At 39.4% G+C, this 16,097-nt stretch overlaps 1 protein-coding gene across 3 annotated transcripts in view; it reads left to right on the forward strand.

Annotated features, from left to right (window-relative positions):
- MBTD1 (mbt domain containing 1) overlaps positions 1–15,019 on the forward strand; it is a 66,035-nt gene extending 51,016 nt beyond the window's left edge. For 2 of the 3 annotated variants that reach the window (XM_055130028.1, XM_055130029.1), the window contains exons 13-16: positions 603–685; positions 1,606–1,840; positions 2,322–2,399; positions 11,797–15,019. In XM_055130028.1, the coding sequence (XP_054986003.1) occupies positions 603–685; positions 1,606–1,840; positions 2,322–2,399; positions 11,797–11,915 (515 nt within the window). In that variant the 3' untranslated portion in view covers positions 11,916–15,019. Of the gene's footprint in view, positions 1–602; positions 686–1,605; positions 1,965–2,321; positions 2,400–11,796 lie in introns of all 3 variants that reach the window. The other variant, XR_008629103.1, reaches the window with a different exon arrangement.
- Positions 15,020–16,097: the final 1,078 nt, after the last annotated feature.

Raw genomic sequence — 16,097 nt, forward strand, 5'->3', positions numbered from 1 at the left:
TATGTGAAGTACATAATAAGAGCCATGGGTTCCTACATACAAAGACGCTAATTTTTTGCTAACTTTAGTAAGCTTTACTTGTATAGTTTTTCCTGAGCCTTACCTTTTACATTATGAATTGGTATTCCAAGCCCTCTTGAAATGGTGGTGGTTGGGCTAGTGGTTTACTGAATATATAAACTTCTTTTAAAAATAGGTACTTTAACTTCCGAGGGAAAGCAGGTTTCTAACTTTAGATCACCATGTGACTTTTTAAAAGAAGGCATATCCTTAAATAACTCTGGGACTTACCTGGTGATTTTTCTTTAATATCTGAGACTTGGGTTTTTCTCTTTAAGAAGGGGTAATGAGGAAAGCAAAACCATAGGTTTATAAGAATAGTTCAGCAGGTTTTCCTCTAAAAAAGAAAAATATCACTGCAAAGAAATCAATGCTAGACTGTTTGAATAAACCTAGATTTAAAAAGCAAATGTCTGTAGTTCTTGTAGACAAAGTAATTTCATCATCTAACCTAAATGGGAAATTTTAGTGTATAAGTTACTTATTTTTTATTGGTATTTTAATATTGCAATTTTAAATTACCAGTTAATTATATTTTTCAGGTTATACAAAACTTCCTTTTAAATGGTTTGACTACCTCAGGGAAACTGGCTCCATTGCAGCACCAGTAAAACTATTTAATAAGGTAAATAGTTAAGTGGTGGCATAGTAGTCACAGAATTGTCTTGATGCCTCATAAATGCAAATCTTACTGATCAATTATCTGTGGGCTAGAGTGCATGCTTTGCATGCAGGAGACCTGAGTTTGATCTCCTGAGCACTGCCAGGAGCCATCCCCTGAGTACCACCTCAGGCTTGTAGTTTGATATGTCTTGGGTTTTTCTCTTTAAGATGGGGGTAATGGGGAAAGCAAAACCATAGGTTTATGAGAATAGTTATGTTTTTGTTTATATAGTTACTTATCTTGTTTTCAAAGTGTGATGTACTTTTATCATGAAGTGACCTAAGAATAAAACAAAATCTATGCCTTTGTATTAGAATTTGCTAGTGCAGAGTAATACAAATAAAAGTATAATAGTATAGGTTTTTACCCAGGAATTGATGCTTTTTTCAATTTGTTCTGTTCTTAATTCAGGTAAAACAGAAGTGAATGTATTTCCTAGGTAGGGGAGTTTGGGCGAGGGGAGCTGCCATACTTGGCATTGTTCAGGAGCTACTCCGGGGTCTGCTGCATATAAGCTCCTGTACTGCCTCCAACCTTTCCCAACTAGCGTTTTGTTTTTTGTGTTTTGGGTCACACCCAGCAATGCTTAGGGGTTACTCCGGCTCTGAACTCAGGAATGACTCCTGTCGGTGCTCAGGGGACCATATGGGATGCTGGAAATTGTCTGCTGCATGAAAAGCAAATGCCTTCCCCACTGTGCTATCATTCCAGCCCCCCAAACTAGTTTTTAAGTACTTAACCATCATGTTTCAGTACTTAAAGAATTTTAGGGGATTTTGTGGAGTTAAACCTTACTTAAATATTTTTTTCCTTTGTGGATAGTTGGATTATGCGTTCTTCATTTCACCAGTATTAACTCTTTGCTTTTCCATACTAACCAGGATGTTCCAAATCACGGATTTCGTGTAGGAATGAAATTAGAAGCAGTAGATCTCATGGAGCCACGATTAATATGTGTAGCCACAGTAACTCGAATTATTCATCGTCTCTTGAGGATACATTTTGATGGATGGGAAGAAGAGTATGATCAGTGGGTAGACTGTGAGTCTCCTGACCTCTATCCTGTAGGGTGGTGTCAATTAACTGGATATCAACTACAGCCTCCAGCATCACAGTGTAAGTTGGTATACAGAAAAGGTGTCCTTTTGTAAAAATCAGCAATTCTCCAGAGGACTATCTCACATAAATCATCTTGTGAGCTCACAGGACAAGAATAGACCTATGTCTGATTGGTTGCCAGGTAAGACCTTAAGACTCAACAACAATATCACAGAATCAGACCTTGTGTACCTTGGCTGTGAACTCAATTGTCAGTTGCTTTATGACTATAGAAACACAACAGTAAGAGCACTCACCAAATTAGACTTACTTGAATGAGTTTTAAATTATTAGAATGTTATTAATATATAATTTTAATTCTGAATAAGAAGTCGAGTCTGGATTTGAGGCTCGTAGTTTTATATGAATATGTACTCTTGTTTTCAAAGTATCATGTACTTTTATAATCATAATGATATTGGTAAAATATAGTTGATCTAAGTTGTATCTGGAGCTGTAAGCAATTATTTGGTGCCAGTTTTCTCTCTTTATCTTTCAGCTTCAAGAGAAAGTCAATCAGGTTCATCAAAGCAGAAGAAAAAGGCTAAGTCCCAGCAATACAAAGGACATAAGAAAAGTGGGTGACTACATGGTGTTTGTTATATATGTTTCTTAAATAATTCGGCATTTGGGGTCATCGTTTTCTTGCACAGAAAATAGTATCCTTTGTGAAAGCCAGTGTCTGTGCATTCTGTATTATGCTTAAAGGTGCAGTATGCCATAAAAGGCAACCCTTTCAATAATGACAAATACTTTTGTTTTAATCAACAGGAAAATTTGTGTGATGTCTAAAACATATTAAAGACTAGAGTATACAAATTATTCTTAATACATAAATATATTGAACAGTAATCCTTATTTTTAAAACATTTCTATTAAAAACTTAATAGAAGCTTGATGTTTGCAGCATACTTGAAGCCTAATCTGTCCTTCTTCTAAATAAATTAAAAAAAGAATTCTGGGAGGATAGAGAAATAGTAAGGCTTCTGCCTTCAGTTTTACTGACCTTGGTTTGACACTCCCTAACCCCCCACCTCAGAACCATGTATGGTCCCCCAAGCAGAGTCAGGAGTAAGCCCTTAGGACAGCTGAAGGTGATGCAAAAGCCCTGGAGGAGATTTAAAAAAAAAAACACACACAACTTTTTTCCAAAATGATGCAAATACAGCAGGTAGGGCATTTGCCTTGTGAGCACCAACCTGGGCTCAGTCCCCAGCACCCCGTATGGTTTCTGAGCCCCACCAGAAATAATTCCCGAGTACAAAGCCAGGAGTACTCGGGGAGTATCTCCAGGTGTGGACCCCCAAAGTAAAGTGATGGGAGGGACGAGGGTGATAGTACAGCGGGTAGAGACTTGCCCTGCACGTGTTACCAACCTGAGTCAATCCCTTGCATCCCATGTAGTCCCCAAGCCTGCCCAGAGTGACTCCTGAGCACAGCCAGGTGTGCCCCCTACAAGATAGAAACACCAGGGGGCTGAGCAATAGTACAGCTGGTAAGGCACTTGCCTTGCACACATAGACCAGATTTTGATCCTCAGCGCCCCGTATGTCTCCCCCAAGCCCACCAGGAATAATCCCTAAGCACAGAGCAAGAAGTAAGCCCTGAGTACCGCAGGGTCTGGCCCAAGAAAATAAATTGATAGAAAAAAATGTATTTGACGACTTAAGAAAGTTGTACCTTAAAAAAAAAAAAAAATCGGGGCTGGAGCAATAGCACAGCGGGTAGGGCGTTTTCCTTGCACAAGGCAGACCCAGGTTTGATTCCCAGCATCCCGTATGGTGCCCCTAGCACCACCAGGGGTAATTCCTGAGTGCAGAGCCAGGAGGAACCCCTGAGCATCACTGGATGTGACCCAAAAAGAAAATTTTAAAAGTTTCTGTTTTAAACAAGTTTTTATGTTTTAACAAATATTATTGGCATTAATAACCAAAATGATGTATTGATATTTGGGTCTTTTAAAATAATTTTTCTCATCAAGAATGACACAGTTTTGGGGCTGGAGCGATAGCACAGCAGGTAGGGCATTTGCCTTGCACGCGGCCGACCCGGGTTCTAATCCCAGCGTCCCATATGGTCCCCTGAGCACCGCCAGGGGTAATTCCTGAGTGCAGAGCCAGGAGTAACCCCTGTGCATTGCCAGTTGTGACCCAAAAAGCAAAAAATTTTTTAAAAAAATAAAAATAATGACATAGTTTTCTCTCTCAAACTTTTTTTTCCCATTTTGTGATAAGATTATTTTTATAAAGGTTCTAACTTGGTTTGTTCTTGGAGCTGTACCCAGCAGTACCAAGGGACTACTCCCAGCTCTGTGCTGAGCCCATGCAGTGCTGGAAATTGAACCCAGGCCTCCTGCATGCAAAGCCTGCACTTGGCCATTGAGGCATTTCTCCAGTTCCTATAGGTATTTTTTTTAAGTAGAAAGTATATTTGAGCCATAAGCATAAACCAGGCTTTTCCTGCTGACTTGCCATGTGTTGACATAACTGGTAGTCTGCCTTCATTAACTACCAAAAGAGTTAAAGCAGTGCTCGTACTCATCCTTAGCTTTCTTTGGAGGGGTGGAGACAGGTACCACACCTGGTAGTGCTCAAAGGTCACTCCAGTGGTCACTGGGGTCCATTCACTGGAGGGTATATTCAACTCTGCATGCAAATTTTGCATTACAGCTCTTTGAACCACCTCACTTACCCACATTTCTGATGGTAATTATTTGTAACTTTTTTAGTGGGTAATTTCAAACCACCTATCAGCCTCTGCACTGGTACTTGAATTTCCTTTCAGCATGAAACCTAAGTTAAATTCACAGGATTGGTCACCTTCAAGCTACTTCAGAATTATTTTACCCACTAGCTTCTTTCCAGGTTTGATAATTTAGATTGATCAAGGTGTTTTCCCATTTATCTGGAAATAAGCCACAAAGGATTAACCCAGGAACTTCTTGAGAGGCTAACCGCAACAGTTGTGATTGCTAAACTCTCTGGAAGGGTTACTGTCACTATCTGCTCGAGTCTGTCTCTCCACTTTTTACTGGTTAAGACTTTGAGGTTTCTTCAGATTTTTCTTTCCAAGGTGTTGAATTAATGTTTTCGAGAACCAGGAGTGTAGTTCAGTGATAGAGTACATGCTTTTCATATATAAGGTCCTGGGGTATCAGAACTAATCTCTGAGCATTGTGTACAAAATTTCTGTGCCTCCCTCACTGCCACTCTTTTCGGACTTCTAGCTGAGAGGATTAATGATTTTCTGGATGTAAGAATAAGTAGAAATCAATGAAGTGTTAAAATCAGCATTCCTGTTTGTAGTGAAATTCAATATTACCAGGTTTTTCAGTTAGTTCGAAGAAATACATAATCTTTAAATGTGATTTTTAATTGCCCTTAATCTTAAAACATCAGAATCTCTAGTGCCTTTAAAGTAAATTTTGAACATAGAGAAAGAACTAAGGACCCACAGTTTCTTATTAGAAACTTGGAAGAGCCAAATATTTTTGGGAATTCACAATTTTTCTAAGGGTTAAAATATTTATATGTTACATTTAGTCTCCCTTGGAGACTCTGGGCTTTTTTCTAAAGCATGTATATACACATATATATGTCTTTAATTTTGGGGAGTCTGAGCAATACTACAGCAGGAGGGTGTTTACCTTGCTTGTCGATGATCCAGGTTTAATCTCCGGCATCCCATATGGTCCCCCAAGCACTGGCAGGAGTAATTCATGAGTGCAGAACCAGGAGTAACCCTGAGCATCACTGGGTGTGACCCAAAAGAAGACCAAAAAATGCATTTATTATTAGAGGTGCTGCTGTTTTATCTTAAAGCTCGGATGGGGTTTGGGGTAGTGTTTTTTGATATTGCTCATTTTTTACAAAAATAGATGATTTGCTTCATTGTTCCAGGTTGTGATGAGCTATGTTCATGCAGTAAATGGATAGCTGTTCATGCTTTTGAAAAATACGAACAGTGTTCCTCCAGAACATCATATAGTCCATTGTTTGCATGATTTGTCCAGTCTCACAATCCTCCTTTTCTCAAGATCACGAATGGTAGAACAGACACACCAACAATAATTTCTGTGCCATCTTCAGGAGCAATTATAAATAGTTAATTGTCAAAAGAATCTCCTGGTATTTTTACCCCAAGTGTATTGTACATTAAAAAAAATCTTAAGTGATTCCTGTACATGATTTTGGTTTGGCAATTGAGAGTCGACTGTACTCACTGGTAGCTCAGTTTCCAGTTCGAGCTTTTTAAAGAGGGAACACTGTCTGACTTAGATTTACCTTTTAGTCTGACTTTGCAAAGCATTGTTTCTGGTGGTCCCTGCCTGGGTCATTAGCATATTTTGGAAGAAAGCATATTATTTAGGCACAAAGATATGTAAGTATCCTTCAGCTTTCAACCTGATTAATGCAATATGCTTGGTTTTCCATATTTACAGTTCCAAGTATTTTTGCTTGGTGGTGCCGAAAACATTGTGTGTAAGTCCTCGAAAGTTGATGAAATAACTGAAGGGGATTTCTAAAAAAAATGATTACTTAAGAACTTGCAGACAATAAAGTTTAAGATTTAGAACTACGTTCAGAATAAGAATTTTAAGTGTTTTCTAAAAGGAATTGCAAACAAAAAGTTAGGGGGATATATTTCATATCAGTGAAATCCCACCCTGTAATACTGAGTTTTTTCCCCTGAAGGCCAATGTTTGGGCTTACACGGGCGTTGGCTCATTGGATTGCTACTCTGCAAGTAGGGTTCTTAGAACGTTTTTCAAATAAGAGAACACCCTCTCTCTCTCCCATTGGATTTTCAGACACCCCTGCCCCGAATCAGTCTTTCATGAAGGAAATTAGCCATCTCTTCTCCACACTGCCTAAACACTCTCATAGTTCATTTTGCTTTGTTTTAAGTAGATTTTGAAAGTCAGGAAACCAGGGTTACCAGACTCCCCGTCACTAGAAATATCCCCCCACCCCCATCCATCCACTCCCCAAACACGAACACCCCTTCTCTTTCTCTACCCCTGTCTCTGCACCCCTCTCTCTGCATCGCCTCCTGCCTCCCTCCTCCTCTCCCACATACTCCCATTCTTTCCTACATAAATTCCTTGTTTTCAAAAAGGCAAGACTGCACAGTTCTCTTTTCGGAGTATCCTATACAACACAACCTTTCCTAATTATATAATGCACTTTTCTTATCACGCATGTAAGTAAAAGCTTACTTTAGTTTGACTTGATATTTAGAGAGGAAGATGCCAGTTGGGAAGAAGCCTGTCAGTTTGTCGAGCCTGCCCATGACAGGTGGGGTGCGGAGGAGCTTCTCTGGTGACGAAGAGTTGACTCCTCCTCCATATCGAACCCTTCCAGCACAGACAGCCCCGGAGGCCTTCCCACCTCCCAGCTCTAGCCGAGAGTTCAGTCCCAGCCTCAAAACAGGTAATTAGTCACATCAGCACCTCAGGTACCGCAGAGGGAGAAGTTGGGTAGGGGGGGGTGGGAGACAAAGCATGATCTGGCATGAGAGGTGCTGACTCATTAAATTTTTATTTTTTGTTCAACTTTTTAAAAAATTTCATTTTCACAAGTATTTAGTAGTCACTTCATTAAAGATGAATCATCAGAAAGATTCGGTTTTTGTTAAGAAGCACTGAGGATCTTCAGATTAGGGTAGAGCTGGCATTTCACTAGACTTTCTTGTGGTTTCATTAAAATGGTCAAACATTGATATTGTAGTGTTCTTGACCTGGGGGAGAAATACACTTTTAGGAATTTATATGATTAATCAGATACATAGATGAGACTCTGTGCATAGCATTCTGTAGTGTCATTCATTGGAAAGGATGTGTTTTGTGTGGCTGGTAGTATAAAGTTGTTCTGGTAATAACATTGACCACTATTTCAGTTGAGTAAGTGAACTGGAAAATACACTACCTATGTAATTTTGGCATGATTTGGAATGAAACTTATTTCCACATTTCCATGCATACACACACACACAGACACACACACATACACACATATATATATACACACATATGCATGTGTGTGTGTGTGTATACAGAAAGAGAGAGAGAATATCTGGTATGTTACCTGGAATTTGAGATTAATTAGTTAAGCCAAGCTAGGTTGGTTGTCAAAAGTTTTTTGCCATCTGTAATGAAACTGTTGAGAGTAAACATCATAGGCTATCCAAAGGCTTCGCTTGTATTTGATGAATTTTAAAAGTGGATGCAGGTTTTGTATCTTCAAAGCCAAAGTTGTATATCTGTGTTGACAAGTATTCTGCCACGTACCATCGCTTTTATACTAAATTAGTTCATTTGCTTTTTGTGGTGTTGGAAATCAAACCCAGGACCTCATACATGCAAGACAGGTGCTCTATCACTAAGCCAAACTGGTTTGGTTGTCAGGAAGACTGCAAAAGTTTCTTGCCATCTGGATATTTTATTTTTCTGAAGATCATTCTGATACTCTTTGGGGTCGAAGGGTTGGAGGGAACTTACGGCCCCTGGGCTAAATTGTTAGGGGCCACACCCTGTAGTGTTTGGTCTCCTCAATGCTCAGGGTCACTCACAGGCTTACGCATGCACCCTCTGACCTCATCGGCCCTTAGTCAGCATTCTTTATAATACGTTTTCTATGCTTTATACCCTAGTAGAACTTAGTATCTCTTCTTCTCTTTCCTTTGTTTGCTAGTACCTTTTACACTTGTACTTATCGTCACACCTTTCTTTTTTTAAACTATTTTAGAATGTGTTCTTTAGCTTTTGACTCCTTAACTGTATATTTTATTATCTTTTTCTGAAGATCATTCTGATACTCTTCTGGGTGGAAGGATTGGAGGGAACTTATGGCCTTACCTGGCCATGCTTGGGGGTAGTGCCAGGTATCAAACACAGACCCTAGTATTCTTACATTCAGAAATAGGCTTAGCAGTGCTGCTTACGTAAAAGAGATCTCTTTCATATGAAAAATGGAGCTACACTGTACATTTATATGATGTAGATTTTTGTTTAGATTACATTTACCTAACAGAAAAACCTTCAAGCCCTAAAGAGCATTCGTTTCTTCTTGTCTCTTAAACCTCTTTCCTGTTGTGCGTGTTATTTATAAAGTTAACTCTGTAGCATTGTGATTCTGAATCTATCTTGAAATTCCACTAGATTTCAGATGTATTTTGTTTTTTAAACCTTAGGCTGATCTTGAAGGTGCCGGTCACATTCTGTGAGAAGTCTCTTATTCATGTAAGACAGAACTTCTATGACAGGCCCAAACCAAGAATTATGGCGTGTGGGATGGAAACCACAGGCCTTCTCAGTGACTTTTCTTGCTCCAGTGTCTGTCAAGTCAGAACCCAGGGACGCATGTCATGGGGCTTGTTATGACTTACCGTGGCATTGCAGCTCTGAAGGGATTCCACTGTTGGCGAACTGTGTAGAAGCGATGGTTTCAGTTCAGTTGCGCGAATTTATTATTTATAAACTTGCAGCAGGAAAATGTGATTTCCATTAGTGATTAGTGTTAGCAGTGTGACTTCCTTTTTAAAGATGCAGCTGAGAAAATTCACTTCTGTAGAAAGTGACCTTCAGCACAAGACCTCATTCATCATTCATTGAGAATAAGATCTGTAAAGGAGAGCTGATTAGTGTAAAGAGAGCAGAGAGGCTTTATTTTAGGTTCCATGAAAAGAAGGAAACTTTGCATTAAAGCATTCTACATCAGAGTGAATGTTTCACATTTATCTTGAGTTACTTTTTTTTTTTCCAAGCACGTCGTTTCATATTTTGACATGAGTAGAAGCATTAACCAGAAATTGGTTAACAGTAAGTTCAAAGAGCTTCAAGATGTGCCTCAGCTTACCTTTCTTAAATTTAAGAAACATCTGTTTGAATGGAACATGTTTGGTCTTGAAGCACGGTAATTATTTTCTCATTCATTTAGCCATCTGATCATCATACAACAAGATAATGTTTTTTAATCAACCTTTTATTGTGGGTACTGCACCTTTAATGAAACTGGCGGGGGTGGGGGGTTCGTGTGTGTATTTTTATGGTTTATTCTAATGTAATGTTCTCAGCAATTAATGCATGTTGCTTAGATTTGAAGAGTGTTATGCAATTGATACTATTCTATGTAAAAGTAATTATATTTTAAAAGGGGAAAAAAAATGTTGAACTTTCATTAGTCTGGTATTTTGATATTAAGCTATTACTAGGTTAGAATGTATTCACTTTCCTGTCTTTGAGCTATTACATTTTCACTGCTATTTAGGATAAAAGAAAATGAATTTGCATATCTCCAAGGATTACTTAAGGGATGAAAGAGATGGCTGCCTAGCAGGCTGCTGGGGCCATCTCTGCATGCCAGAGGTGAAAGTTTAAGGGCCGGAGGGAAAGTGTTGACAGGTAGGGTTCGTGGCTCACCCAGGGTCAATCCCCTGCACCATATATGGCCCCCTAAGCCTCACCAGGAGTGATCCCTGCGCACAGAGCCACATTGCTGGTCGTGTGGCCTAAATTGGCTAGTTGTTTTGTTCTGTTTGTTTTTTCCAGTTAAGCAAGATAGTTTTTATTGAACAAAACTTGCTTAGAAAGATGTGGGAGGACAGAAAGTGAAAAGTTACGTATTCAAAAGAGAAATGGGCTTCTCCTGAGTGGAGGGGAGGGGAGCAGGGAAGCAGTCAAGACACTTGTTCAAGGGAGAACAACGGCTTGAAGAGCATCCTGTAGCCCAAAAGTTTTTAACCTGAGATCAGTGCTGGGTCCATACTTGCCCCCGTGCATTGGAAATAGCCTTCCTGTCACCAAAATCTCTGAACAACATGACAGCATTGTCTATCCAGAAACATAAACTTGCTGAAAATATTAGACACTGAAAAGCAATTTTCTATAGAAAGAAGGAACTGGAATGTAACATATTCATAAATTTTCTGCCAGTACTGTTGGTTTTTGGTTAAAAGCAAATCATCAACCAGAACCCAGCCAAAACTGCTAAATGATTGTAACCATGTTGGCCATTAAGCACCAATAATTTTCACGTTGTTGGTGTTAGTACATTTTTATTTTGCCTACATGACTTGTTTTCCATGGAGAGGGAGGAATGGAGGGTCAAAAGATACAAATTTGGGGGCCCCACCAGCCCACCTAGGGTCTGAGAACACAATGCTTGATGGTGCTCAGGTGCCTGCCTGCGGGGCTATACCCAGCAGTGCTAGGAGGAAACGTGTAAGGAATTGAACTTGGATCTGTAACTGCTATACTATCTCCCCTGCCCCGCACAATATTTGGTGGTTTTGTTTGTTTGTTTTTCCCTTTTCGGGTTTCGGAGAAATACCTAGCAGAGCACAGAGCTGAATCATGGGGAGGTCCTTAGAGGTCGTTCCTGGGAGGCACTCAGAGACCATTGTGGTGCTAGGAATTGAACTGGGATGGTGCCAGGCAGGCGCCTTCATGCCCGAACTCTCTTCGGCCCTGTGATTTTAGCTTTAGTAGAGGCGCTTACATAATGTCAGGTTTACCTTTCATTTTTATAATTACATTACTTACATATTAATCCATAGAATTATCTCTATTGTGTTAATATTTTATAGTGAAAATGTAGAGATAATAAAGTGGCATTAACCATACTATTGCTCATGACTGCAAATAGATCGTTTTGTATAGACATTGACATAAAAGTGAATACTTAGTCATGAGGAAAATTCTATTTCAAGTCAAATTAATCAGCACTGTTACCTTGAACATTTCACCAGAGATGTCCATTGTACATTGTACAAAGCGTTCAGAATGGTTCCTTTTTGGAACTCTGTTTAATAAGGAACCCTGAAAATTATAATAAATGCTCATTCTCTAAGAGATTAAGTTGAAGAGTTCTGAAAAAATGAAGTCAGCTGTAAAGCTGGTGGAACATGAAGATGAAAAGTAATACTGGTATTCTAAAAAGGCTTAACAGTATCCCATGAATTTCTCTTTCATGCAGTGACTACGTTGCAGCTGAAGGAGGAGTTGATAGATGGAGAGGATTACCATTTCCTCCAAGGAGCGTCTGATCAGGAAAGCAATGGTTCTGCTAACTTCTACATCAAGCAGGAGCCTTGAGGGGGCTCAGAAACTGAGGGCGGGAGAATTTTACACAGGGCTGATTCATAATCGATCCGGCTGTACAGTGGGGCTGTTCTACCGGGACATTTTGCTAAACATAGAAAATTTCAGTTCCAGATTTTTCAGGTGGGTGGGGAAACTATTTTAGTCGCGGGGGGAAATTTTTCAATTTATAAAGATGGACAATTTTTGTGTTGTATTTGAAGCTTTTGAAAGAATTTTGTAATATTTTCCAAGTTTGGATTTATGTGCATTGTTAACAAGAACTGAAATTCTAACTTTTTTGGTAAGATTAAAGTTTAGGTAGCAGGATTGAAGGAAATGATTTAAGAAAAGGATATAGTTGTAAATGCAAATGAACTGTCATTACAAATGAACCTTTTTGGTACCGGTTGGGAGATTTGGGGATTTTCGAAGTTAGGCCAGTCACATCTCCAGCTTTCTTTGCTGCAGAAATATGCACCTGAACCCCCTCCTGGAGGGCTTATCACCACATAGATCACGGAAGGGCACTTCTGCTTATTGGCATTTCATTGCAGCCCACTTTAAAATGTTTGTACAGAAAGTTTTTTCATTTTGTGAAAATTTATTTGGAGTTCTCCTGAAATTGGAAGAACTCTGGATACTTTTATATATTCTTTTAATGAAAAAATGGTTAAAATTAATCCTAACACTAAAGTGTTAAACTGGAATGGTTGACAAGATATCCAGGATCTCAGTGTCCATGTTGAGGGGTTAGGAAAAATGCAAATATTACCCTGAGTTTGTTTTATTTTCCTTAGTTAAAAAAACCCCACAAAAGGAATTCTGATCAGTTCTCTGCCATTTCCCTCCATCTGTGAGAAAAATACTTGGTGTAACCACACCCCAGAACAGATGTTCTATATCACCAGAAGAATCAAAAGTTGTTTAAAGCCAAAATAAGTTTAGATTTCGAAATCATTCCAGCTCTGCTTTTAACTATCCTGGATTTGTTAGGAAACTAATTTGAAAGAGAATTTAATTTTTTTAAAGTACCATATGTATAGTATGAATAGTCTTTAATTACATTCAGAATTAATTACAGCAACAGATTTGGACCATTTTGAACATTCCCTATTTTAAAATTCTAATGGCTTTCTTTCTTTAAAAAAAAGTGGGGGTAGGATGTAAGGATAAATTGGTGAAAGGTTTGCTCTCTGCATTTTCTAATTTTCTGAGTTGTGACTGAACGAGAGAGCTCTAGCATTTACCAGTGAGGTTCATAAACTAAACTCTCAGGAATTAATTGCATCTGTTCTAGAAGTGCTTCTGGGGTTTAGCCTGGCCTTTTCAGAGTGGTAATACTGACCATCTCCTCTGGAGTATAGGCAGGGCTAATTAGAAATTAATCAAAATGATTAACCTCTACAGTCCTTCAGCCTATGGAATGCTTTAAATATATATTAATGGAAAGCCCCAGGAGACCGTTTTAGGTAAGATTTTTGTTTGGATTTTAAAATGCATAGAACGTTAAAAACCAGCAATTTATTTTCTAAACTATTGCTCTACTTTGGGAATAATAGCATTGGTAATACGCACAGGTTTACCTCATTCTATGCAAGAGGGGTTCATAACATAAGGTTTTGTAGTTGCTACTGGAAGTAAAATTTGTTACTTTATAGTGTAAGAATGTATGGAATCGCATGTCAACATTTTCTTAATACTCTTTAGGGGCATAAACGCAGATCATATCAACGCCAAGTTGATTCTCATGTGTCAAATATATGTGAATTCAGCCGTTAAATTACTGGATATTTATACAACATTACTGAGAGGGACCTACTCTAAATGTGACATCCTCACACTTCCCCAATCTTTAACCTTTAAGAATCTTCCTATAAACTGAAAGCTCAGAAGACTTCCAAAGCAAGGGTTACAGCAGTCTTTATTCTCAGGCTCAGTAAATCAAACCCAGGACTCTGATTCTTTGACTCATGCATGTGAAGCTAGTTGTTCAGCAACCACGACCAATACCTTGGGCTTGGAGCTCAATAGGAAACTGAATAAGGTGGGAGGGATTTGATTCGGAGTCTGGTAGTTACGCGAAACGCTTGCTCGTTTGAGACCAGGTTTTGTAAGCTTCCGATTCTGTAGCAGCACCAGGCTCGGCGTGTTCCCTCATTTCCCAGCTCTTCATGAAGTGTTTCTTGCCTTGATCTCCTGGCCAGCAGTTAAAGGTTGGTAAGGACTTCCTGCAGTCGGTATACAGTCTGAAGCCCTCTCTGTTCACACTCTGACCTCCTGCTGCTGCTGAACAGGAAAGAGATTCATGCAGAGGAGTTTTATGTCTTAGCCATAACTACAGCTGTACAACTCAGTCGCCCCTTTCTCTTTCACGGTTACTCAAAATGTACTGCTGACTTTGGGTTTGGTTGTTTTTGTTGTTTTGTTTCGTTCTTCTATTAGAATTATTTGGGAATTTTTGGTAGTTTAAACTCCTTAACCTTTTCCTTGCTATGTATGAGGAAAGCTAAAGCTGTTATCAACTTCTTATTCTACGGATACTAACACGGGTTTTCAGTGTTTGTTTGTTTTTATTATTATTATTATTATTATTTTGCGTGATGTGAATATCCTTTCCCATCAATATTTGTATTATGGTGCTATATATTTGGTAATGATCCTTTACTATTGGGAAGGGATTTTAAAAATACTGTGATTAAACTGGGTTTCTTCCTTTGATTTTCATACTTTAAATAAAGCCACAGTCATTTATACACAAGAGAAGTATCTGTCCCCGGGCAAATCTTTTGAGGACAGAGATCAAAGTAAACTACATAAGGTTTTTACATCATTTCTGTATGTATTTGATATATAGATCAATATCTGTACAAATTTAATCTTTTATTTTCTTGGTAACTTGTGATCATTGAGAAAGTCTTTGAAACTTTCTCGTGAAGTGTATATAATGGCGTGAAAATTTCCTTCGGAGAAATTTATGTTCCTTTCATTTTTACCAAATTGCAATTTTCAGCATGGATGTGAAAAGCATTAAAATTATAACTTTGTGTACAAGATGAAAATAATTCACTAAATTTGCCCTTTTTTTACACAAAATAAAACGTTAAAGTTAAGTTGTATTTGCGTGATTCTCCGGCGTGCTCTTTCGTCTCTGAGGGAGTCCCTTCTGCCCTCAGTATTGAGTGCTCACTCTTCCAAGGAGCCGCGCTGCCTGGGAAAGCTGCATCAGATCCTTCTTCGGGGAACCAGTCGTCTAGTAAGGGGAAAGACATGTAGGGCCAGAGAAGTATTGCAGGGGGGAAACTCTAGCTTTGCATCAGTGGCCAACCCCTCCGGGCCCCAGCACCAGGCATGGACTCCAGCATCGACAAGGGTCGCTTCTCAGCACCGCGGGAGTAGGCCAGATGTCAAGGCAGTCTCTCAAAGGGTTGGAGCCAGAGCCCCATGTTAGAGCCCCGCCATCACGTGTACAGGCCAGAACCAAAGTGAGGGAAGAAGGATGTCCAGCGGGCTCAAATTTCTTGGTCTTTTCCTGACTAGCACCTCCTTCGGTCCTTTGTCCTTCCAGTTGACCCCCTAGCCTCATGCCATGTTTACCATTGATAGTTTTCACCCGTGGGCCCTTTGGAACATCCTGGATTTAATATGGCGGCAGGTAATTGGGGAAACTAAAGAATATTTTCACCTGGTTGCATTTGAGAAGAGATTTCACATACACACACACACACACTCACACTCACACTTTGAAGGTTGGCATGAGGAGTGGAAAAGGTGCTTGCCTTGCATGCAGCTGATCCGGATTTGATCCCCAGCTCCTATTTAATCACCCAGGCATGACTAGGAGTAACCCCTGAGCACTGCCAGGTGGTAGCCCAAAAGCAAATATTTTTTTTTCAAGTTTAAGTATGCTTGCTCCTAGGGGACTTATTGTTTTTAACTACATTCACCTCAGCAGCAAAGTTTATAGGATGTAAATAAATTACCCCAACTGGCTCTTGTTTATTGAGGGGCGCAAAGATGGCTTCTCTGCAGCAACAGACTCAAAGATTTTTCAGCTAATTACAAAAGCAAGTTGGTTAACTTGGGGGTCACACATGGCGTGCTCAGGGATCACTCCTGGTGATGCTTGGGAGACCATTTATGTGATGGCGGGGATCAAACTCAGATCTACCACATACAAAGCAAGTGTCCTCACTG

This window comes from Sorex araneus, chromosome 3, assembly GCF_027595985.1.
Source record: "Sorex araneus isolate mSorAra2 chromosome 3, mSorAra2.pri, whole genome shotgun sequence".
Taxonomy (NCBI): domain Eukaryota; kingdom Metazoa; phylum Chordata; class Mammalia; order Eulipotyphla; family Soricidae; genus Sorex; species Sorex araneus.